General features: G+C 43.3%; 1 protein-coding gene across 1 annotated transcript in view; it reads left to right on the top strand.

The window, feature by feature from the left end:
• Positions 1–20,035, top strand: part of Man2a1 (mannosidase alpha class 2A member 1) — a 154,759-nt gene extending 134,724 nt beyond the window's left edge. The window contains exons 20-22 of the mRNA XM_021217692.2: positions 5,208–5,411; positions 15,646–15,756; positions 17,285–20,035. Of these exons, the coding sequence (XP_021073351.1) occupies positions 5,208–5,411; positions 15,646–15,756; positions 17,285–17,437 (468 nt within the window). The 3' untranslated portion in view covers positions 17,438–20,035. The remainder of the gene's footprint in view (positions 1–5,207; positions 5,412–15,645; positions 15,757–17,284) is intronic.
• The last annotated feature ends 4,352 nt before the right edge of the window (positions 20,036–24,387 follow it).

Below are 24,387 nucleotides of genomic sequence, written 5' to 3' on the forward strand. Positions count from 1 at the left end.
TATTTGCCAACAGACTGACTTTATGCTTTCCATAGTCAGTATTCATTGCTCTACATAAAACCCCCACACTCTGTGAAGCCGTTGAACCAGCTGAACTACAAGCAAGCAGTGTCTTCTCACTGATGTCAGTATAGACACCAAAATTTATCATTGGCTTGTGGACCCCTCATGTTGGGTCCCTTGTCACCTAGGTGTCTTGCATGCCTCTTACCAGTGGCTTCTGCTGTTGGCTCACTGGTTTCCATTCAATGCCAAGTTCTTCCTGTGCCCTTTTTGCTCTGTGGTGTAGCCGGACACACCCTTTCCTCCTTCCTGTCAAGGGAACCCTTGGCAGTAGAGCTAACTTCTTTCTGCCCACATCATCTCCATGTATGCCTGGTCTGAGCTGCCATTTCCTAGTCATGTCTGTGTGTGATTACTTGATATCTGCTCTGGACCATAAGTTCCATGTGAGTCCAGACTGTGTCTTTCTCTGCTTCTAGGATCATTTCTATTTAGAGGAGGGATCCAATGTGTCATATAAATAAATGGCTGTCCACGTGTGTAGTGAATGAGAATTGCAGAGCCTCATGTGCTGCATGGTTGCCTGGTAATTGTGGTCCTTCTAGACTCCTGAACTGTGTACACCTCACCTGCAGAGATCACTGGCTTCTCTGCCCGTCATCAAATAGACTGATGGGATTAAGACATGATTTAACACAAACAATTTTATAGTATTGAGAATTACTTAGGAAAAAAGTAATTCCTATCCATTTTAGATGTTAAAATTTGTGTCAGCTCTTGAGACTTCTGGTCTGCTTCACTAGCGAAAGAGCCTGGTTTGAAACACTAAAGCTGCATTGGTTTCTTGTTAATGACACTAGCATACAAAACTCCTGTTTACTACAGCAAAAAAAAATGTTTATTTTACACCTAGAAAGCTTTCACTTAGAAGCTAAATAATTTGTTGATTCTATTCAAAACTCCTTACATAGCAATTGAGTTAATTTGATCCAGTATTTCTATAATCCTATATTAGTTAAATTTTTCTTTTACTCCACTATAGATTCTTGAGCTTGAATCCATAGAGCCTTTTAAATAAAAAATGAACTAGAGAAGAAACTATAAATTTTAATTTGTAGCGAGATAGATTTAAAGGACACTTCATTAAGAAATGTTTTATGCCCTATGGTTTAACTTCTGTAAGCAGTTGTTTTTTATTTCAACTGTTCTAATTTTCAAAATACTGATGGTGAAACAGTTGTGGAAGGTAGAGATGCTCAGCCTCATGGAATCACTGAGCATACCAAGTGGCCTGGATCCTGTTCTCGGGCTGCCCTGCAGAGGCAGTGAGGGCAGAGATGTGGGGGTAGCAGTGGAGACACTATTTCTACTGATGGTCCACGGAAGTGGAGAGTGGAGATTATTTCTGCCGTTGACCTCTTCAGGGTTTGGTATCTTTGACACCCCTCCCCCTTTCCAGCAATGGCTGGACTAGAAAGAGCTGCTGGTGACATGGAAGCTGTACTCCTGTTTATAGTCATGCTGTGGATGTCAGTTCTTTTCCTGTAAGGAAGACAGATGGGGAAAGGTCAGTTCAGAACCTACCGTAGAGAGCTTAGCAAGTTCAAAAGCAAATGTTCATGTTAGTTGGGAACCAGAATGCCTGGTAAGCCTGAGGGGACACATCCCAGAATGCCCCGGTAAACCTGAGGACACATATCCCAGAATGCCTTGATGAACCTGAGGACACATATCCTAGAATGCCCTGGCAAACTTGAGGATACACATCCCCTTGAGAGTTCTATGTCAGCTCCAGCTGATGGTTTCTGTGTGGGAGTGCTGATCCAACATAACTCAAGAGTTTTAGTTTCTTGGTCAAAAAACAAATATCTGTTTAGCAAGGGCTTAAGAGTACTTCTCTCTCTCTCTCTCTCTCTCTCTCTCTCTCTCTCTCTCTCTCTCTCTCTGTGTGTGTGTGTGTGTGTGTGTGTGTGTGTGTGTGTGTGGTGGGAGGGTGGTTGTTGTTTTTGTTTCATTGTTATGTTTTTTTGAGACAGGATCTGATTGTGTAGTCCTGGCAAGCTGAACTCTATGTGGTCAGACTGGCCTCAAATTCCCAGAGCTCCTACTGCCTCTGCCTCCTAAGTGCTGGCATTTAAAGCTGTGCACCGCCATGCTCCTGTTCCCCCTTGTCTGTTTTGAAATCTGTTTTTCTAAAGAGATAGCTTTTTAAAACCTTTAAGGCCACGCAGACATACTAAAACTTGAGGCTCCTACCATGTGTCAGGTCACAGTGGGGAAGCAAAGATGGTTTTCTACAGTGGCAATAGGCTGGACAGAAGTTCACTGCTAGAGAAATTGTGTCCTATATATCAGACCCTGGTTTCCATCTACAACAAAAAAAGTTACTTAAGTCTTCTTTCTTATACATAATCAGTGAGGTTCACTTAGATGAAGAGGCCTCTGATGCTTAGAGATCAGACACCATGGGTGACATTAATAAGGACACAAAGCAGCAGGCAGAGAAGCTCACTTCTGATTAAAGACTGCCACAACGAAGGAGGTTTCAACTCTGCTGTGTGGCTTGGATTCCCATAAGCTAGAAGCTATTTAATGTCAAGCTGTACAAGGAAGGCTAGACTCTTGTAACCTGAAACCTTCCAACACACAAGAAACCAAAGAATGTTTTTAGTTACCTGGCAATATCGGTAACTCAAGGGCTGGTGGATTCCCTCGTAGCTTAATCAAGCAGTAACATCTCTTACCGCAAAGATGTTTTAGGAATTTAAGTTGCTCCCAAGACTTGGAGTTTAGAACACTGCCTTTCTAGTGAGCTGAGAAGCATAACAGTAGGCATCCCGCTGAGTCCCTCTCATCAGAAAGAACAGGAATGGGACACCCTGGCTGAGACTTCTATTTACAGTCCAGGTCAGCCCCAACACTGTTATTTGTCCATTGGACTCTATGGAGAGAACTGAGTACACCCTTCTCTTAATTCACTTGTCTTGCTGAGAACAATGAAACTGACAGATCTTTGATTCTGTGACTAGTAGCATTTAAAACCCTTGTTTCCTCTTACACCATTTTGTCGAAATATCTTTGATTCTGGACCTTGTTTATTCCGTGCAGAAGTGGATGGTGGCAGTTCTCAGATCCACAGAGCAGCCTGGGGTGCCATCCTTGGGTTTTACCTGCACAAGGTTTCCGCTTTGCATTGCCAAGGTCTGATCCTTGGAGCTCCTAGTTCTATGGATTTGGGTTTTGTAATAGCAGCCCAAGCAAGAAAATACCAGGGTGAAGGGAACAGATCTGGCTTGGAGGATTGGTATAGATGCATAGCATTCCGAATGGATAATTCATCAGTGCAGTGCATCCTCTGTCCCCAAGTGTCTAGGATCCCTCCAATACAGAACAAAACCGAAGAGTGTTTTCTGGATACATCTTGACCGAGAATGGACCGAATGCCTCTTGACTCTTAAAAGGCCGTCTTTTCCTTTCTGTTGGAATCTTTCATCTTCCATTACTCAAAAATGATTTGTCAGCAATCCTGACCTAGATTATGGCGTCGTTTGATCCAGGAGTCCATTTAAGCGCCTCGTCGAGTGTGCTCCCTTTCTGGCCGTGTTATTCTGCAAGCTGCGTTGAATGGCAGTGTTGTTGAAGAAGGCTACTTCATGCGCCTTACTCAGGCTTTACAAAGAATGTGGATACATTTCAATACAATTCTTTTACAACTAACTTTTTTTGTCAGAATCATAATACTGCAGCCATAATACTCTGACGCCATTAAGTATTCTTCTCTCCATGGTCTGAATTGTAATGACTTCGGCTGTTAGCTGAGCTTCTGGCACAGTGTAAGTCGCCTTCTGCCACCACCCTTCTGTCCAAAGCTAGTCTGACATTCTGAAATCTAAGCTCTGTATCTTGTAAATCTAGTCTTTTCACACAGATATACAAGTCAAACCTTTGAGTGCTGAGTCACACAAAAAGATGCAAAACCTAAAGACATTTGTCATTTAAAAAATTAAACACATAAAATGTAGCTTCCTACATGTCTCCTATTATTCCTGGGGCATCATTGGCTAAGGGTCGACCCTTTCAAATTTTCTTTTCTTTCTTTTTTTGAGACACGGTTTCTCAATGTGGCCCTGGCTATCCTGGAACTCACTTTGAGTACCAGGCTGCTCTTGAACTCTCAAAGATCTGCCTGCCTCTGCTTCCTGGGCGCTGGAATTAAAGGCATGTACCCTCATGGCCCAGCTGATTTTTCAATGTTTTATATTATCTAGCTTACCAGGTTCCTAACCCTGGTAGGTTTATTTGATGTTTGACATAAATAAATGTTGCTTCATAAGGATACATTCCAGCTTAGAGTGAAGTATTTTTAAATTGTGCTGAGTAAAAGGGTACTATATAAATGTATATATTATATAATAGCATACAGAATAGCTCCTGTTTTAAAATAAAATAGGCTGAAGACGTTAGTGCTAACTTGCCAAATTCAAAGATCACAGATGATCTAAATATGTTGCCAGTGTTTTTTATGTCTTGAAAACATCAGGTTCTTTTGGTAATTTTGTTTTGTTTACATCTTTAGGTAGTCTCAATGTAGCTTAGGCTGGCTTCTAACTCAGTATTTAGCCAAGACGACTAATTTCTGTTTTCAGTGCTGGAATTATAAGCATGTGCCAATACAACGAGGTGGACTGGTTTGGTTTGGTTTGGTTTGGTTTTAAGTGCATCAGGTGTTGAGGTTTAGGTTTCAAAGGTTTTTTTTATCATTTATGAAAGAAATATAGTTTTAGTTCCATCTATGCCTCATTAAATGTGTCAAATGAACTCAAGAGTGTGTGGGTGAAACCCTGAGGAGGGCATGACATTCGACATTGTGTGAGACATGGGACATTATGTTTCTTGTACTTTGAAGGGTTCATGGTCTGTTGGGAGATTTCATAAAAAGCTTCTCACTATCCAAACTGGAATTTACCTTTAGTATCTTCAGTGTTAACTAGGTAGAGGAGATGGTTAATGTGTGAGTTCTTGTACACTGTTGGATTGTGTTCTGTGAGCTTGACACTCTACTGTGTATTCTCTGTTACGGTCTTCCGTGAAGTCTACCTCACAGTGATCGTGTATTTTTGTATTTAAACGTTGTCAGGCAGTGAATTGATTTGATGGATGCTGCAGCTATAAAACATGTAAGCTTTTGTGCTTCCTCTTGACAGGAAGAAGAGAAGAAGAGCCCCGTCAGCTACCCTTCCCTCCTCAGCCACATGACTTCATCCTTCCTCAACCATCCCTTCCTCCCCATGGTACTAAGTGGCCAGCTCCCTTCCCCTGCCTTTGAGCTGCTGAGTGAATTTCCTCTGCTGCAGTCCTCACTACCTTGTGATATCCATCTGGTCAACCTGCGGACAATACAGTCAAAGGTAAATGCCAAGATGTGTCTGCATGAGCTTCTTGTGTTCTAGACTTGGTTCCAGGGGTAAGCTTTGGAGCAGTTGCTCAGCAAGCCTGCTCTTGCAGAGGACCTAAGTTTAGTTCCCAAGAACCCGGATGAGTAGCTCACAACTGCCTGTAACTAAACTCCAGGATTCCCTTCCCACTCATCTGGGCTTGTGTTTCACACATACGCACACACACACACACACACACACACACACACACACACACAGAGAGAGAGAGAGANGAGAGAGAGAGAGAGAGGGAGGGAGAGGGAGAGAGAGAGAAAGAGACAGAGAGAAAGAGACAGAGGCAGAGAGACAGAGAGAAAGCAAAACCACACACATAGATGAATTAAAACTTCAAAATGACATGTAGTCAGCATTCTTGAGCATCGTGAAATGATTACGAAGGCTTCACCTTTTGGCCATTATACTGTTAATTTGCAGTTTCTCTGATTTAAAAAAAAAAATACCAATATTGATTTATTTACCTCTCAGGGCAGTCCTGTGTGGTGAATGGATGGGAGTTTGATCCTTTACCGTCCATAGAGGCCTGTGCTGTCTGGGGGTCTCATGATGCAGGCAGAGCTGGGCTCTTCAGTTCTTGTCACTTCATTGAATTTTATTAGCCAGGGTTTTCACACTCAGAGAAACACTGAATGTATTGACCACAAGAGATGCTTAGGTTTTTTTATATCTTTTGTTTGAAAGCATTGCAGACCTTGCTCTTGTGTTGAGAACTTTTAGGATGTCCGAGAGCCTGGAAGGAATTTCTTAGGTTTGCAGTATAACTGATAGTGTGTGTCGGTTTATATTTACATCCATATTTTAAAGTAGAAAAGGTTGCATGTGGAGTGAGTGCAGATCAAGTGCGATGCAAGCCACCGCAAAGCTGGATGCTGTGTGTGGCAGAGATCCTGCGGGACATATCTTGTAGCACGTGGACTCAGTGTAAGGACCGGGAGTAGCTCAACCTAACATGAAAGAAGGATTTAAGACTAAAGAAGGCAAACTCGGTAAGAAAGGATGGACGTCTACACAGTGGATGTTAAGCATTTACAGACTTCATACCCAACATAAGGAACTTACGCCAGGCTATGCAGGAAGCTGCGTGACCTGAAATAATGAAATCAAACAGTGCCTAGCTCTGTGTGTGTGTGTGTGTGTGTGTGTGTATGTGTGTGTGTGCAGAATGACTTGTTCGATCCTGTGAGGTGACCATGCAGAATCTGTGTTAAGCACCCTAGCTGTTAACCAGACACTGAACTCACCGCTGGCAACAGACAGATGCCCTGGGCTCCTCGGGTGTTGTTTCTAGTGGGAGGAGAAAGTTAACTGCAGAAGAGAAACTAGATGAACAGGTTAAATGGTGGTAAGAGTGAGCGGTGGCAGACGGTGCCTGGAGCAGTTCAGAGAAGGTGATGCATGTATGCTCAGGGTGGATAGAGGCCCCTGAGGGAGGGTGAGAATTGGGGTAGAAGCCTGGAGAGGTCAGGATATGAAGAAGGCCCATCCAGGTTTCTGAGAGGCTGTAAGGACAGTGAGAGGAAGCGCTCGGCAGAATGAAGAACAAGTGTGAAAGCCATGAGCGGCACCTGTGGCCAGAATATGGAGGCTTAGCTCTTCTGTCCATTGCTACAGCTCCTGCCTTGAACAGAGCCCACACATGGAACAGGGCCTCCTTTGAATAAGTGAATTGTGAGACTGTTTCCACTAGTGTTTATCATGTTCTTATGTGTCTTTTCTTTTGGCCCATGAAAACCAGGGTGGTCCATGGAAAGAACAGATGAGGGACAGGTAGCCTCTTTGAGGTAACATGTCACTAATTCATAAGCTAAAAGGGAACAAAGGGCAGGAAAGGTTCCACAGCACAGGTGTCTTGACATAGATGTAGGGCTCATTAGCAGCCCGAGAATGCCAAGGGCTTCTGACAGTTGAGGGGATTCTGGCCAGTGTCCCTCAGCCTCATTTATAGATGACTCCTCTCCTGGAATTGTGTTAAAGGCTTGCTTTTCATGGAGTCCCGCTAGTTGCCCAAGTCACTCAGTGGAGAGTAGAGACAACTCTGTAGTCCAAGACTGGCCTGTTTTTCACATCATTGCTTTTTAATGGCAACTTTATGGCCTTTTTTTGTTGGCTGTCTTCCAGTTTAGGAGTCTAATTACTTCTGTTCTAGTTTGCCTCTGTCCCTGTTGCTGTGATAAAACACTCTGGCCCAAAGGAACTTCTGGGAGGAAAAGTTTTATTTCAGTTTAATACTCTTAGCTATCAATCTCCAACTGAGGGAAGTTGGGGCAGGAGCTCAAAGTAGGAACCTAGAGCAGAAGCCATGGAGGGCTCTTGTTGGCCTCCTCACAGTCTTAGCTAGTGTTCTTATATAGCCCTGGACCATCTACCGGGGAAATGGTGCTGCCTACAGTGGCCTGCATCCATCTATATCCATCAGACAAAGAATTCCTCTCAGACATATCCACAAACCATCTGTTAACGACAGCTCCTCACTCTGGGGTTTCCCTGTCGATGACACCGGGCTGTATGAAGTTGACAGTTAAGGCCAGTTGTCACCACCACCCATGTGAAAATCCCATTTCCTACCAGATTCGTTGATGCCCTTGTGCATTTGGGCTCTGTCCAGGCTACCTACACTCTACTGACTGCAGCCGCCTGCCTTCTCATGGACCTTGAGACTGCTGACTTGGCTTAGTCTGTGTCAGGCATACCTGCCCCAAGGATGGTATGAGAAGCAAAATGATGTTTGGAAAGGCTCTGGAAGACAGAAACACCCAGTAAAACGGCAGTTGATCCTGATGAAGCTTACAGTATGCGACTGTGAGGAGCAAGGAGAGATTTGGGGCAGAGGGAAGAGAGAGCAAGCATACATCAAGATCTGAACAGGAAGTACTGAAATGTCAGCGGCATTGTCCCATGCTGGCGTGGAACCAGAACTTGAAGGCACAAGGCTGTTTCTGTGTGATCGGATCTGTTAGCCAGGTCCTGTGTTAGCTTTGGACTCTGAGCGTGTGTCCAGAGTTCAGAGCACAGGAGATTTACGGGTCCATTGACACCTATAAAAAGTTGCTCTTTGTCCCTTAACCTTTACAAAAGGAAAGACCATTGTTTGGTGAAGCTGCCTAAAAATGGTAGCCATTGTAACTCCACAAGATGCCAAAGAGTTAACTGCAGAGCCAGAGAGGGATTGACAGGTGAATCATAGCCTCCATTTCAGGATTCTGCGTTGGCTTCCTGGCTCCACGCGCTGGCAACATTCAGTATATGACAGTGGGAATCATCTGGATACTGTGATTCCTTCCCCACATAGCCCTGTTGATGCAGATATCAGTGTCTAAGAGAGACCCAAGGTTCACACTGCCAGTGTGTCAGTTAACATTTTCCCAGTAGGTCTGACAGAGGCACTTGATCCTTCCTGCCTGCTAGCTGCAGGTAGTGGCATTATGGGGCACCTTTTCTGCCCAGTCCCCATCCTTGGCCACTCAGTTCTAAATTTCACCCTGGTTCTTGCTGATCGTGGATAAAAGAATTATGGGTTCAGAGAGCAGTGAGAGAGGTCAAGGGAGGGCGGGCATGCAGTGAGTGTGAAACGCCAGGTTGGGCTAGAAGGTGGTTCTGTGGTGGGATTGAGAACCAGTCTTCAGATCCTCTGAACTGGGCTCACGCCCGGGACCTTCAGAAACAAAGATTTCTAACAAATGTACCAAACTTGATGATTCTGGCTCTGTTTGTCTATAGATAGCAGAGCCTAGACATGTAATAACAATTTAAATAACTACCTTAAATAATTTATTTAAAATAGCTTAAAATAAAAATTTAGAAAACCCTTCCCATTTGAGATTAGAAATTAATAAGTTACCTCCATTTAAAATAAGGGTTAGAGACTAAATTAAGATAAAATCCCCTATTAGGCCTGTTTCTGAGTCCTGTTTGTGGACGCAGAGGGTGTTGTTTGATCTTTTTCAGAATTACTGTTTCTGTTTACAAAAGTTCCAAATTTGTGGGCATTATCCTGTTACTAGTAGATGAGCTTATGCTTTTATATAGGCATATTTACACTTGGGCTTTCTGTATTTGAAAAGTAACTCCATACTGTGTATGTGTAATGAGATGACAGGCGCCTCGGGAGCCCTGTCACAGAGCGCGGTGTGAGCCAGGTCATTCCGGCTGCTGCCTGCAAATGTAACTGCTAACCTTCTCACCTAACGTGCCTCCTCACCCTCGCTTCTGTGCGCCTCCTTCTCTTGATCAGTCTGCCCTCCCTTTGCCATCTGTCACTTCAGGTGAAGCTTCTTTAAAGGTCCCAGCCTGGGTAACATGAACACTGCCAGAAAGTCCAGGGCACCAAGAAAGGATAACTCTGTAAGGAAAGGGGACTCTTGGTAGAAAGGATGCTGAAAGACTCCTCTTAGTTACTTCCCAGTTGCTGTCCTAAAACACCATGACCAAGGCACCTTATAAAAAGAAAGCATTTAGTTAGAGCATGCTTGCAGTTTCAGAGGTCTGGTCCATTGTCATTATGGCAAGAAGCGTGAAAGCAGGCAGGCTGGCACAGCACTGCCGCTGTAGCTGAGAGCTCACATCTTGAGACAACAACGAGGAGATGTCAAAAGGGAGTCTAACTAGGAATGGTATGGGCTTTGGAAAGCTCAAAGCCCACCCCAGTGACACGCCTCCTCCAACAATGCCACACCTCCTAATCCTTCCCAAACAATTCCACCAATGCATGAACCAGTGGGGGCCGTTCCCATTCAGATTCCTGCAGCTCCCATGGGAAGACAGATCATGAGCCAGAGCTCCGCAGGGTGGACCTGCAAATCAGTCTTGTAACAGAGCAAGCCAAAGAGATATGCTGCCCAGCATCCAGCCGGGAGGTGGTGCCACTGCCTGGCATCCGGCTGGGAGGTAGTGCCATCCTGCTTTATGACTTTGAAAAATCACATGTAGCTCACATTCTGTCAACTTACTCCATTGTTATTTTTGTTGTGACATTCTCATTTAATTCGCACGTATTGCTCTGTTCTCTGTGTGATTTTTTTGTTTAAGGTTAACTGTTCTTGCAAATAGTTAACCAATCATTTCAAAGTCAGTGCCGCTTCTAATGTGAAACTCTCTCTCTCTCTCTCTCTCCACTTGTTTATACCACCACCCCCGTTCTCATAAGTGGCACTTTGAGGTTTTCGTTTCTCCTGTTTTATAAGAATTGATTGGTGCTTTATTGATCTCCGTAGCTTCTGGAAAGGTGAAAATTGAAGGGGTGGGATATTCTTTGTTGTACATATCTAAGAACAACTGCTCACCTTCCCTTAACATCCATCGTCTCATCGTGTTCATCAACACTAAGAACTGTTACTGGGCATTTTAATGAGTGTCCTGGAAAATGCATCTTTACTGGTTACTTTCTTCTGACTGGGGACTTGCAGTGAAATGTGAGATTTTCTAAGGCTCTCCCTACCAGAATACAATGAAGATGGGTGTTATGTGGGTTAGTAAGTATGCTTCTATAAATGTCTAAATTCTTGAAGAATATGAGCAGTTTAGAGAAGGATTCCTACAAGGTGTTTAGCTGTGCCTTCGTATGTGAACGCCTTGAAGTCCTGAAGGAGGCTGTGTGGCCTATGCTGTCCTTGGAGAGTCTGATCAGAGGTAGGGCTCATCCTGTGCTGCCTCTTCCTTAGCATGGAAATAAGAAGGGAGAAATACTGCTAGAAATGTTGTGGACTATCCTTTCTCATCTGCTCTTACAGAGTGTAGTCAGCAGTGAATTGGGTCAGGTCCTGGAGGGTACTAAGCCAGGGTTGTGAGTGATCATTGCTCGGACACTGTAAGAGAGAATGCTTTGTGGTGGGGATATCCCTGCATATCCAAACGTGCTAATAGTACATTATTTCATTAGCTTTGTTAGCCATCATAAAGGCTGTGGTGGCATAAAGTAAGTTTGTCCGTGCAAAGCATCATATGTCTTGTCTGGCGTACAGCCTGTGTACAGTGTGCGTTAGTCACTGTCACTGTAGTCGTGTACAGCCTGTGTTCAGTGTGTGTTAATTGTCGCTGCCCCTGCCACAGTGCTTTGATCTACTGAAGGGCTTCTCACCCAGCTCCCTGCATTTACTGAAACTTAATGGTTGTTCAGAATCTCATGACTGGTTTGTGGAACCAGACCTCACTCGATCTGGCTTCCTCTGAGGGGTGCTTTGGGAAGATCACTCTCCCCACACTGCATCCATTTGCAGGACTGACCTCACAGCTCAGTTCTGCGCATATTGATCTTATCTCTGCGAATGACTTCTGTGAGGATTGTTGACTGTTGAACACCCAGCCTGACCTCAGTGATTCACACTTACATGTGACCTGGCCTATCTGGCAGGCAGTTGTCTACCATAGTACTTGGTGCAGTTTTCATATGATACACACCCACAACCCTCTCATTTTCTGAGGTCCTGATATTAATAACATGTTAGTGGATTTTTTAAAAATTATCTCAATCTATTTGCTTTCTTAGAGCACATAGTATACCTCTGTGAATGTATGAAGTTTTCTTGAATGTATATTCAACTTAAATGAACAGTTTTTCCATTTTTGATTTACTTTATTTTATTGAAAAAAATTCATGGATATATTCTGATCATGCTTTCTCTTTCTCCAACTCATCCAAGATCGTTCCCACCCATTCAAGAATTCCTCAAAACTCCAAGCCTTCCCACCCCCCCCCAAACAAACAGGCAACACACTAAATCAGGAACTATAAAAGACAAATAAGATTTAAAAAAAAAAATCCCAAATAAATCAATATGAGACCAAAGTCTATGAAAATTCCCTTGGGTTTGTTTTGTGTTAGCCATCTGTTGCTGGGCATTGTGCCTGCCCTGAGGTGTGTCCATTGCATATAGCTTCTTGCGTAGTGGAAGCCCACAGCTACTTCCCCACCTCAGCACTAGGACTGGGCAGGCTTGCTCACATGACTGGAGATGGCAGCTGTCTGTGGCTGAGGGTCTAGTTGGGGGTAGTCGTTTGCCAGCCTTTACACATGTCCTCCCCAGAGTGTCTAGTTCCAAGAGGGAGTGCCTGAAGGGGTCCCAAGCCTAACCCAAAGAAAGCAAGTAAGATTAAAAGTTTACAAAATGCCATTGAGTTTATGTTGTTAGCCAACGACTCCTGGGCATGGGCTGGCCCTAAGATGTAGTAATGTACACACCGAGACTCCACTGGAGAAGACTAATTTTTCCTTTGCAAGTGGCATCAGTTGCAGATAGCTCCTCGGTTAGGGGTGGAGGTTGTGTCAACATCTCCACTCTGACTTGGACCTCTGCAGGTCCTGTGCATGCTGCCACAGTCTCTGGGAGTTCCTGAGTGTCCCTCCTGTTGTGTCTGGAAGACCTTGTTCCCTTTGAGTCATCCATTGCCCCTGGCTCTTACAGTCTGTCTGCCTCCTGTTCTGCATAGATCCCTGAGCCCCGAGGGGAGGTTGTTTGGTGGAGACATCCCGTTTAGTATGAGTGCTCTAAGGTCTCCAACTCTCTGATGACTGTCCAGTTGTAGCTCTCTGTACTAGTTCCTATTTACTGCTAGAGGAAGTTCCTCTAGTGATTGCTGAGCAAGACCCTGATCTATGATTATAACATGACAGTAGGAGTTATTGCTATATTCCTTTAGGAAAATAGTAGTTTTATGAATTTATGAATAAGAATTTAAGTGAAGCTCAAGTTTCTACTCATCGAGATACAGAAGTAATGTCTTTAGCAATGGCCTTAACCTTTTGTTCGCTGAAGGCAATCAGTGAGCCTTGGCAATAGCCCAGGATGTTTGAGAATTTCCACAGTGTCCCCTTGACCACAGAATCAACTAGATGTGACCCATCCCTGACACTGGAAGCTTCACTTGCTGGTGAAAGATATCTGTCTGGGGCATCTCTTCCCTGTCATTTGGCGATTCCATTTAGATTTCTCTCATATGTGTACATATCTTAGGAATGTTCTACAGTACTAGATTAAGTAGCTTTTATAAACGGTCCAGAGAGTTAAAAATCCTGCATGTTTTAAGCTAATAGTGGCGAGTGCTTCTGAAAGAGTGATTAAGGGGCCATTTAATCTGTGAGTCCACATATAGACAGTTGGGGACTTTGACATGTAACTATAGATGTGTAATTTAACAGTTCTCTTATTCTTTAGCAGAAAACTGTAATGTCAGTGGGGAAATTTGATAATACAATTTCATTTGTAGTAACTTGTAATGTTTATAAAATAATCACTTATTTTGTATGAATTTCTTTAAAAATACAAATAGCTAACATGCCAAGGGCATCATAAGTCACACACTGGACCACATCTTTGGATTTTTTTCATTTCCTCTTGATTTTATAAAATAAAAAGAAAACCTGGTTTTACTGAACACAGCTACTGAATTGCAGAGCACAGAGCCAGAATTCAGGCTGGCCGAGTCCGACCTGGGTTCTGAGCCACTAATCTTTGGCTTCTGGGTTAGTACACCCTGTCCTTTGAAGCTCCGTGAGACCACTATAGGCAGAATTTCTCAGGAGTCATCCAGAGGATGAATTTTGCAGAAAGTATACCAACATTAGTTCCACCTTATAGACAAAAAGATGCTTAAAGTGAGTTGTCGTTCCCAGGTGCCATGGTTGGTAGGGACGGAGTTCTCTTTGTTGTTCAGATGGTGATCTGTTTATAATTAGTGAAGGGTTTTCTATGTGCTGTTTTTCTGCAGTGAGGTGTATATCGGGCACAGCATTTTGTTGAAGGTTTACTAGACATCTTAATCATGTAGACACTTAGAGCTGCTATGTGGGTCAAAGTCACCTTGTGACTCAGTTCTTCAAATGGCATTTTTTTTTTCTCCCTTCAAACAAAATCCTGCAATGCCATTGAAAAACTACCAGAGCAAAGCATAATATATGCTCTCCCAGCCAGACTCTGCTCAGGCCTCTTAGCATCAGATCCAGTGCAGATGCTAGCAGCTCCTCAGAAAAGACGTCCAGTAGCGCACTACACAGAGCTTGCCCTCTAGTGACGATGGCCGTGAGCTTGGGTGTGCTGACTCTGGCTGGAGAAGAAAAGTAACTTGTGTTTTTCAGACTTGGTCTCTAGCAGCAGACAGCTCCCCTTCGTATAAGTACAACTCTTCAAAGTTCCAATGATTTTTTAATTCGTTTTGCTCATCCTCACAAACATCTTTACACTTTATTTTGTTATCATTTGCATGTGTGTGAATTTATATGTGAATGTGTGGGGGAGAACTACATGTGCAAGTTAGAAGAAGCCTTCTGGTGTTGATTCCTTCATTTCTGCCTTGTTTGAGGCGGGGTGTCTTTCCTGCTAAGTAAGCCAGGCTAACCGGCCTGTGAGTGTCCAGAGAGTCTGCTGTATCCATCTCTCATTTTCTCCTGGGGCCCGCCAGGATTATAGGTGCGTGTACTATGCCTCTGCCTTTCATGGAAGTTCTGGGATCTGAACCCAGGTCACCAGGCTCTCTTGGCAAAGTGCTTTCTGTCATGGAGTCATCTCCCCAGACCCCGTCTTTACACAAACAAACAAACAAAAACAAAATATAATAAGATAGTCCTAACGCCATACACACACAAATCTGAATTGTTCATGGCATCACTGTTTAAGATGGGTGCAAGAGAGTCTTTACCCAGGAGGACTTCTGAATGCGAACTTAAGTGACATACTGAGTTAATAAACGTGGGCAGGTCCAGCATACCTAATTCAATCTAAATGTCTCTGACATAAAAATAATGAAGCAACGCAATATAGGTTAAAAATGTTAGTGCAGCCCCCAAATGCAGTGTTTCACAGAGAAGTGCCTCTCTGTGTTAAGGCTGGTGTTAACTCATCACGTGACCAAACTGGGACTAAATTTAGGTGTGTTTTATTCAATGCACGTGTATATAAAAAAAACTAAATGATTTTATTTTCAGATCCTTTGATAAAGCAGTATTAATATGTGGGTAAAAAGAACTCTTTAAGGGTCATGGGGGAAACAAAGGCACAAAGTTACATAACCAGGACTTTTGAGGTAAGCTTATGGACTTTTGGGAAAAGAGAAAAGAATGGGCCAATGAGTGGGGAATCTTTGAAGGGATGAATTACTAGTATCTAATTGTTGAATAAATGTGCAGACTCCAAAGAGTGTGTGAGGTACTAGAAATAATCACTTCAGTGTTTGCATGATATATTGGTGTTCTCACTTTCAGATGGGCAAAGGTTATTCGGATGAGGCAGCCTTGATCCTCCACAGGAAAGTGTTTGATTGCCAGTTCTCCAGCAGAGGCATAGGGCTACCCTGTTCCACTACTCAGGGAAAGGTAAGTTAAGAGTCTATCTTGCTAGTCAAGACAGTATGCTTTGGGATTCTCACTTTCTGCAGATAGTACAATATAGCCTTTTCTTGCCTCAAACTCAGTTGTACACTTTGCCTGCAAGCCAGCTCAAGATTTTTCATCTCCACAAAACACTTGCTCTACCTAAAGTTCTGTTCTTGTGAGCTGCAGCCTGCACACTTTGGAAGGCCATATTCCTATCACTTCTTTGGTCTTCCATTCTGAGACTGCCAAGCTCATTACATACACCTCTTGTCTTCAATTTCAACTCCTCAGGGCCATCTGTGCTCACATACCATGTAGCTTGGCCCTGGTAGTTTAAACCCACGTTCCACAAAGGCTAGGGCAGATTTAAAATACCGGAAGATACCTGGTACAGCAGTGAAGTTACGACATAAACATCAAAACCATGGTCAAGGGAATCACTGAATACAACCAGAGGTAGCTGTGCCGAGGTTATGTCAGTTGACTCATTTGGAGAAATAAATGTGTCTGGGTCTCCTGATTGATCTAGATTGGCGTATGAGTCATCACCGTGGAGATCAGGTAACCCTTGAGTCTGCACCCTGCTGGACTGGTTGCCTGTTCTTGATTTTTCTCAAGTTCTTCTGGCAGTTCATCAGCATCTTCTTGGAAGGATGAACATCCAGTCCCCTGCCTCTAAGAGAGCCAGGACTCACAAAGTAGTTAAGTAGTTAGCTGGCTGGTCTCTGCACATAGCTAGGTCTGCACACCCAGCAACTTGGCACAGCCAACTTTCTGCCAGAACTCCATAGGTTACACTACAGAACAGAGTCAAGCAGTCTTGTCCCAACTCTACATGCTAGCACACGTTCCAAGGTCTGAGAAGAATGGTCACTTGGATGGGTTGTCTTTACCCCACTTTCCTGTGTGTTTCCACTCTGGTACTGATGATCTGCATATACCTAAGGAACCTTTTAGGTATTAAGTCTTAAGAAGGATAATCGGATAATCGAGGGATATTATTCCAAGAGACACTTTAGGATAACCTGGTAAAGTGACAAATATATTTTCCTAACGTCTCTATAGATTGCGGCCGGTAATACAATGAGCTATTTTGTTATCATGAAACTGTCTTATTTTTCAATTCTGTTGGAAAGGGGGTCAGGGGGAATTGTCTTATCGCCACCATTATTATGGAGAAATATTGACCAAAGAATCTGATGATTTTCAAGCCCTTGGGACTGTTGAGATTTCTTGGTTCTTAGATGTCCACTCTTGTGTTGAAAATGTCCTCATGTAAAACTAAAGGAAATGCAAGGCAGAGTAGCTCAGAGCCACATGTCTTCAGGGATGGTTTGTGTTCGGGAGTGTAATGTCCTCTCCCCTTCATGTTCTCAGAAGGGAACTTCAGCAGGTAAATCTATTCCTTCCTGCGCTCTCCCTAGGTTGATTTTATAGATGCGCTACTAGCCTTCTCCCGGGGCAGATCTGAATGTGCAAGTCTCCGCGCTGCTCTGAATCTGTAAATCTTGTCACTTGCTTTTTTTAGATGTCTGTTTCAAAACTTTTCAACAAGTTTGCTGTGGAGAGTCTTGTCCCTTCCTCGCTGTCCTTGATGCACTCCCCTCCAGACGCCCAGAACATGAGTGAAGTCAGCTTGAGCCCCATGGAGATCAGCACGTTCCGAATCCGCTTGAGGTGAACCTGACTCAGACTTGGGCAGAGAAACTCTGGCTTTGTTACCGTCCTTGGTTTAACGTGCAATAACTAAGCACATTACTTTAGCTTCTGGCTACTGTGAGAACATGAATTCTGTGATTCTTTTTTTTTTTTTTTTTTTTTTTTTAAACCAATCTAGTAAAAAAAAGCCCTTCTTTAAAAAAAAAAAAAAAAAAAAAAGGTTTCTTTCTCCGAGTTTGTCCCGCAGCTACGGTTATCAGTGTGAACTGAGGCAACAAAAATGAAGAACTGTTGAAAGATAAGCCCTCAACAGACTGTACCTCAGGTTAAATGCTAACTAACTATGTTTGCATTGAGGGCGGTAAGGAGAGTCTCTAGAAGTATTCTTATCTCTGATCTTTTTTTTTTTTTTAAAAAGAAATACCCATTTGACCTGAATAGAAAGAAAAATCAGAAGTTGGTAGGTAACAGCTTAATGGCCAAAGTAGTTGTAATCATTGATACAAATTTGAATATTTTGTGTGTTAAAATAATGTGGAAAAGTGCAATCCCTCAACCCTTATGATAAATGTAGTTGGTTTTCATGCTCTTTCCCAATGAACCTCTTGAATACGGTTTCCTACCCATACATTTAAAAGAAAAAAAAAAAGTGATAATTTTAGTCGTTCACCAGTAGAAAAAGAGGTGTATTTTCATTACTTGACAACATGGGATGGGTGCAATTTATTCCAGTGTCACTAAAACAGAAGAAGCAATTCCATTTTAGGTACCACAAGGTGTCTTTCTATACAGCTCATTTGAATACAGGTGTTCCAAGGTGGGGTTTTCTATTTTTAAATTACCATATCAAAAATAAATGTGCCTTATTTTTTTATAAGTCTTGTTAAATCTTATTACTGTCCATATTAATGTTTGGGAGGTGGGGGTAGGGGGTGGGTACTTTCTATGACACATAAATTATGTAAATTTTTTGCTTGATAATGCTGGCCACATCCTGATCTGTGTCATTACATTTGTGGTGATGTTACTCTAAACATTTTGACTATTTGAATGTACTGAGATGTCAGAAAACAAAACAAGGGAGAAAAATATTGCTAATTAAAATATGCTGCTGCCAAGGAAACTGCAAGTTGAAGCAAGGATTTCGTAACCCACAAGATCCAAGTACTGCTTGCATTTCACAGTACTTAACCACGTTAAAGAGAGAACGCTTTAAAAATAGACTGTTTTGTAAAATCCGCTGTGTGTAGCTCATCTTGATGTTCCTTACTAAAGAACATGTTCCAAACATTTGTGTGTGGTAAACTCAGCGTGTTAGTCTAGCCCATGTGCCATCACGGGACCTTTGAGTTCATTTGCGATCATTGTTTCTTTTTATAGAATAATAGTATTTAATTTTGGAATAGAAAGAATGCTCTGGCTATATACACTTTTGAAAAATTCTCCTCGGTGTCTTAACCTAATTTAGTATTCTTTGACTTTAAACCTTCACTTACCTCTTGTCATTCCAGTACATTACAGAGAAAATCATTTCTGCCTCACTGTTTATTCTGATAGTCATCTGGATTCTTCCTCAGGACGCAGCTCCTACATTCACTGTTCTGTTGAGTTCATAAAATCCTTTGCCTATAATCATTAAGGAAATACCAGAGTTGACAGGACTATTGCAAGGGTATAAGTCATGCAGTAAGCATGTGACATACATTCCCTTCCTCATTTGTCGGCGAATAAGCAACTAAAGTACAGCAAAGCCACTTCCTCCTGTAACCTCTGCGATGCTAGCTAGGGCTACCAAGCACCAGTCCCAGGAATATGATCTATTTTCTTGTTGTATCTTAAGTGTATTCCTTCCTGTGGATGTTCACTGTGCTTTGTGGTTAAGTGACTCTGCTTAATCACTACAGAAGTTCTGATGAGGCCAAATGAAACCAGTGGCTGACATAAATAATAAACAAAAACAGCAGACACGGAGGGCCCACCCTGTGTTCTGGCCACCAGCTACTTATTCACAGGTGAAGCAGAAACTCTGTTTAACCAGCAAGCTTCTGCTTTTTCAAGTTATTTTCACATTACATCATTGGGGAAATGAAGAGAGGGTGTCTTTTGCTCTGGGTTATGGTCAGGAACTGGTTTCTCTGGCATACGTGAGCAGCCAGCCACACTTCAGACATGACATCGGGGGTTCTGTTTGGTTAGGCTTGGTACATCTGTTATCACAGATGCTCAGTGGACCAAGACTGTCTCGCTACTCTCTCCCCACTCTCTGAAATTTTAATTTTGTTGAGAGGTGCATGGTTCAAATATCAGCATTCTAAAAAAAAAAATATTGATTTAAGAAAATGCTGTATGATGTTAGAAGATATTGTAATTATCTTTGTTGTACTTGTGCTGAAGTGGTTTCACAGTCCTTTGTCTAGAAGAAAATGTTTACTTTCATTGTGATTATTTTGCTCATTGAAATCAACAGGTTTTGATATTTTTCTCTTGGAAGATTTTTATAACTTTTTGGGAATATGTAATATAAGATCTCTAATAAAATATACTCTTATCCTGTGCATTGTCTTCTGCTGGAGTAATTCTTAATCCTATTTTCAAACAGATCTATTAACACTTTTATAACAAAGAAGTCGAGCAAAGCAGCCGAGGGGCGGGGGTGGCTGTTCTTGGTTCTGTTTTGACAAAGTCAGCTCTCTTCAGCCCAGCCCTAGTTAAAAAGAGGGGGGAGGGCAGGATGGGGGTGTGCTCTGTGAACAGGTGGTAGATGAATATTAGTAAGTTCGCATCTGTGTGTGGAACATCTTCAGCCAGATAGATCAAAGGAACACTTTGGTCAGATTCTAGGTATGGAAGGAACAGGGCAGAACAGGAAATGGAGGTAAGTCAGCACAGGGAGCTGAGAAGACCCGTGTAAATTGATCCAGAAAATAAGGTCGGCAGGAAGAGAGCAGTTCAGATGCTGCTACTGTCCTGGCTGGGTGAATGCCCAGCTGTGGTGGCAGAGGAGCGCCTTCAGAAAGCTCCATTGGCTGAAGGTGAAGAGTACTATCCTGAGACTCCACAGGTGATGTGCTCACTGGAAAACTTTGATTTATTTCTGGTGACATGCAGTAAAATGTAAAAATACATTTCCCTGGGGAGGTAATGAAAACGTAAGTCCTTGGCTCTGTAGGTTTTGATTCTTAGCACGTTCCAGAAAATTTCATAGAACTGGGAAAGAAAATTTGGCTTACGTGAGTGTGCATTCATGGGGATTCTGGTTTTGAGTGGTTGGATCAAGACCTACAGAAGAAAAGGGATTGGCGACAGTGGCTGTCACATGACAAGCTGAACAAAAATGCCTTGCAGCTGAAACGGAGCAGAATCCTCCAGTATAAACTGCTTTAATCTAAGATAGGGAAAAGCCTTCAGTATGTCACGTTCAGCATTGAGAACACTCCCAATTCAGACTGTGAGGTTTTCTAGGTTCAGACTTTGGCGTAGCTTGACTTTCCACTGTTGTCCTCATTTTCAGGGCTATCCATTGGTTGCCAACATGACCACCGGGTGATCCAGGCCTGAGTGTAGACATCACAGAGTCCTTGGTAGAAAGAGTTTCTTATGTTGTTGTTTGTAGTGTGTCTTACAGTTTGTGTTGTGGGCTGTCTTTAGTTCTCATGCCAGTGGTTGCTCTGAGGATCTAGACACAGGCAACTGGAGAGCCGCATGGGAGTGCAGATGGGCCCTGGTAAAATCGGGGTCAGTGGTTGTGGCAAAGTCATCTGGAAGATGAGCCTGCTTTGGATGGGAGTTGGCATCGCCATGTCAGACAGACCACGCACTGCAGAAACATTGCTGAGGAAAACCAGATGCCGAGGGGAACTCCAGAGAGAAGCTGAGACTATCTACTTCACTTGACTTTCAGGCAAGATTTCATAAAAGAAATGGTCTTGTAATTTGTAAAGGATTAATCTGATCTTAGCAGCAAAGACCAGAATGGGTCTTTTAACAACTGGGAGGAGTTTCCACTCCCTGCAGAAAGCTAGGAAACAAAACTTGACATGGAGAACTGCACCTAGTAGCCACTGGCCTTGTGGGTCCTGGGTGTTTAAAACATAACCAGTGCCCCTCGTTCACTGAGAGCCACAGTGTCTTGTCCCTCTTCTGAAGCCTGGGATAGTATAAGTGAGCAGAACGGACAAGCATGCACCAAGTTTGAGGCTCCAGTCTTCCACCCACAGTGGAAGTCAGACCTTAAGCGTTGGCTTGTTCTGGAAACGTGTTGGAACTAGAAACCCAAGGAGTCCCTACCCCAGGCCAAGGAAACTGGACTCTGAATTTTAACAGTCTCCCTTGAGACTCTGCGCCCTCACTGAGCACAGGCCTCGCACATTTCTTGAAGAGTCTTCTCTGCCTGTTTCTAAATAGCCCTTGACTGTTTAGAAAGAGTCTTGTGCCCTATAAAAGCCAAGAAGTATCCCCAAGTGCCAAGTGCCAAAACAGGGCCGAGGCCACCACCTCTGGGTGCAGGCAGCTCCGGCTTGCAGGCCGGCTGATGCTAGCTTGGCTTTGTTTTGTTCTCCCCGTGTAGCTGCCAAAGTGAGGTTCTAAAAAGAGGTATTGAGAAGGTTCCATCCTTGTGTTTTGTTTCTGTTGACCGATACACTTGAAAAAAACCTTAAAAGTGCAAAGGCCAAAGAACCCTAACTGTCCTGAACTTGACTATGCACGTTTAGTAACTCCTATCAGGCCACCTGCCACCTGCCACATCTTCTACCCTGCCCCTCCCTGCTGTCTGTCTTCATAGACAGGCACCTGGGGCAGTCTTCTCGCACTGGTCCTCAAGTGAATCTCCCTTTGACCAGGCAGCCGATGGCGGTCCCTCCACTACTCTTCTCCAAGTCAGTCTCTTGCTTTGCTTCTCTTTCCAGGTCCAATGTGCAATAGATTGGCCTAGCCCAGAATGTAAGGTCTGCATCTCGTTAGCTCTGTAATGCTTCACAGGTTGGTCCCAGGAGTCCCAGAGATACTTGTTCAGTAAGTAAATGACACGCCCAGCCTAAATGTAGAGATGCAAAAAATTGATAAAGAATAGAAGACTGAAAATCCCTTAACATTTTGTTTGTTTGTTTGTTTGTTTGTTTGTTTGTTATTCCTCTGCTTGAAATCCTCAGGGTATTCTCAGGCCAGAAATGAACATAAAACTTTTGAAGCTGAGTTTCTAATTTCTTCAAAGGATGTGCTCTCATGCAAAGTCCTGTGCCTACCAGCCAAGCATTGTGTGTCTGCCATCTTCCTTTGTGATGAAACCTGGTTTTATTTAAGTATCATGGACTTCAGGGATTGGACCCTGTTGTTCTGAATTGTCTAACTCCCTTTTCTAGGGCATCCGTTTTCCTTGGGACTTGACATATTGCACATGAGAGCCAAAGAGTTAGTGGAGGGCTTGCGAGAGAGGTCTTAAGAAGAGCCGCAAAGTCAAAGTCGGGGCTGTGGAAGAAAAGGTGGTAAGGCTGTCTGCAACCCTTTGAGCACAGCCCGAGGACAAAGATAAAACCACCGAGTGCACATGGGGTAGAGCCGAGGCTTTCTGGCGTTGGTCCACAGAACGCTTCAGACTTCTCCGTGTGAAATGATGATAAACCGTTTCAAGTCACTCCCGTTTAATGGCGTGTTGCACGCTGACGTCAGCTGACACTCTTAAACATCAGCACCGCTCCAGAGCAAACTTTCATAGAGCTGCCTTTGCTGGATATTACATTTTCCTCGAGAGATTTAGCCTGGCTGTGTACCAGACTGTGAGGATGCGGGTTGTCCTGCAGACTCCACTGCTGCCCACAGCCTTTCACATCTTCTTGGAAATGTTTAATGAAACATTAATTAACTCATTATATTGCAGGGAGGATTTTTTTCCCCCGAATTTATGGTCGGAAGAAGGAATTTTAAAATGGCCAAATAACCAATGATGTGAGTACTAACACATGCTTGATGGTTGGGAGGTTATTTTGACGTATACACCCAGAGAACGTTTCCTCAAATGTGAGATCAGACCAGTTCCTGGGGCATGAGATGAACCTTCCTGATGTCAACCAGAGGCAGATAGGGAAGAACAAGAAGGCTAAGTGTGGCAGCGGGGAGTCAAAGGTGGCTAGCTTCTGTGAAGCCCCTCACCCTTGAAGATCTATTCTGAAAAGATACATATCACTGAAAGATCAGGTGTGGATTTCTGAATCTGCAAATAAGGGAGACATTGAAACCATGACCTTGAATGACGGGATTGATTTTGCGGGTCCTCATGTTCTTGAGTTCCGTGATCTGCGTTGTTTCATCACTGTGTTTGCTTGTTTCTAGTGCAAGATTTGTAAGGAAGGGCAGTGAGGACAGTGTGTCCCTAGTGTCTAAGTGTATCATGCTTCACTGATCCAAAAGTGTCTGTCATTGGCTGGCTTTCCACACCCAGTCTAAAGTTGGGGATCGCCTCTTGTTTTGGTGTAAAAACTTCCCGCCTGCAGCAGAAGACCCAGAGCACATTCCTTTGTGCCTTACCCCGTGTCCTACATCTTCCTAAACGCATTTTCCAAGTGCTGGGAAGACTTTCGAAATGTAAAACTTGAGTAAATTCTGCAGCATCATCGTCATAGAACTTATACGATATCTTTAGTCAAGCCTATAGGTAGCCACTTTCAGGTTTTTTTATTTTGGTTTTTGTTTTGTTTTGCTTTTTTTTTTTTTTTTTTTTTAATCACAGTCTCTATTAATAAACATTAGCTCAGGTTTTCATTCAGGTAAGGGACCTATGCTGAGCTCTGCGAAGCTCCTCTCTAAAGTAAGAGGTCTGGTGGAATTAAGGTACCCTGAGATGAGAGAGCAAGAGGGTCAAATCAGCACAAATGACAGATGCCCCGGGACTCCAGAGAAAGGGGAGTACTTGAGCCTGTAGGGTTCATTTATCCCCAGTCAGGATGGAAGAGAACAGGATTGACAGCTGCAGCACAG

This window comes from Mus pahari, chromosome 18 (assembly GCF_900095145.1).
Source record: "Mus pahari chromosome 18, PAHARI_EIJ_v1.1, whole genome shotgun sequence".
NCBI lineage: Eukaryota > Metazoa > Chordata > Mammalia > Rodentia > Muridae > Mus > Mus pahari.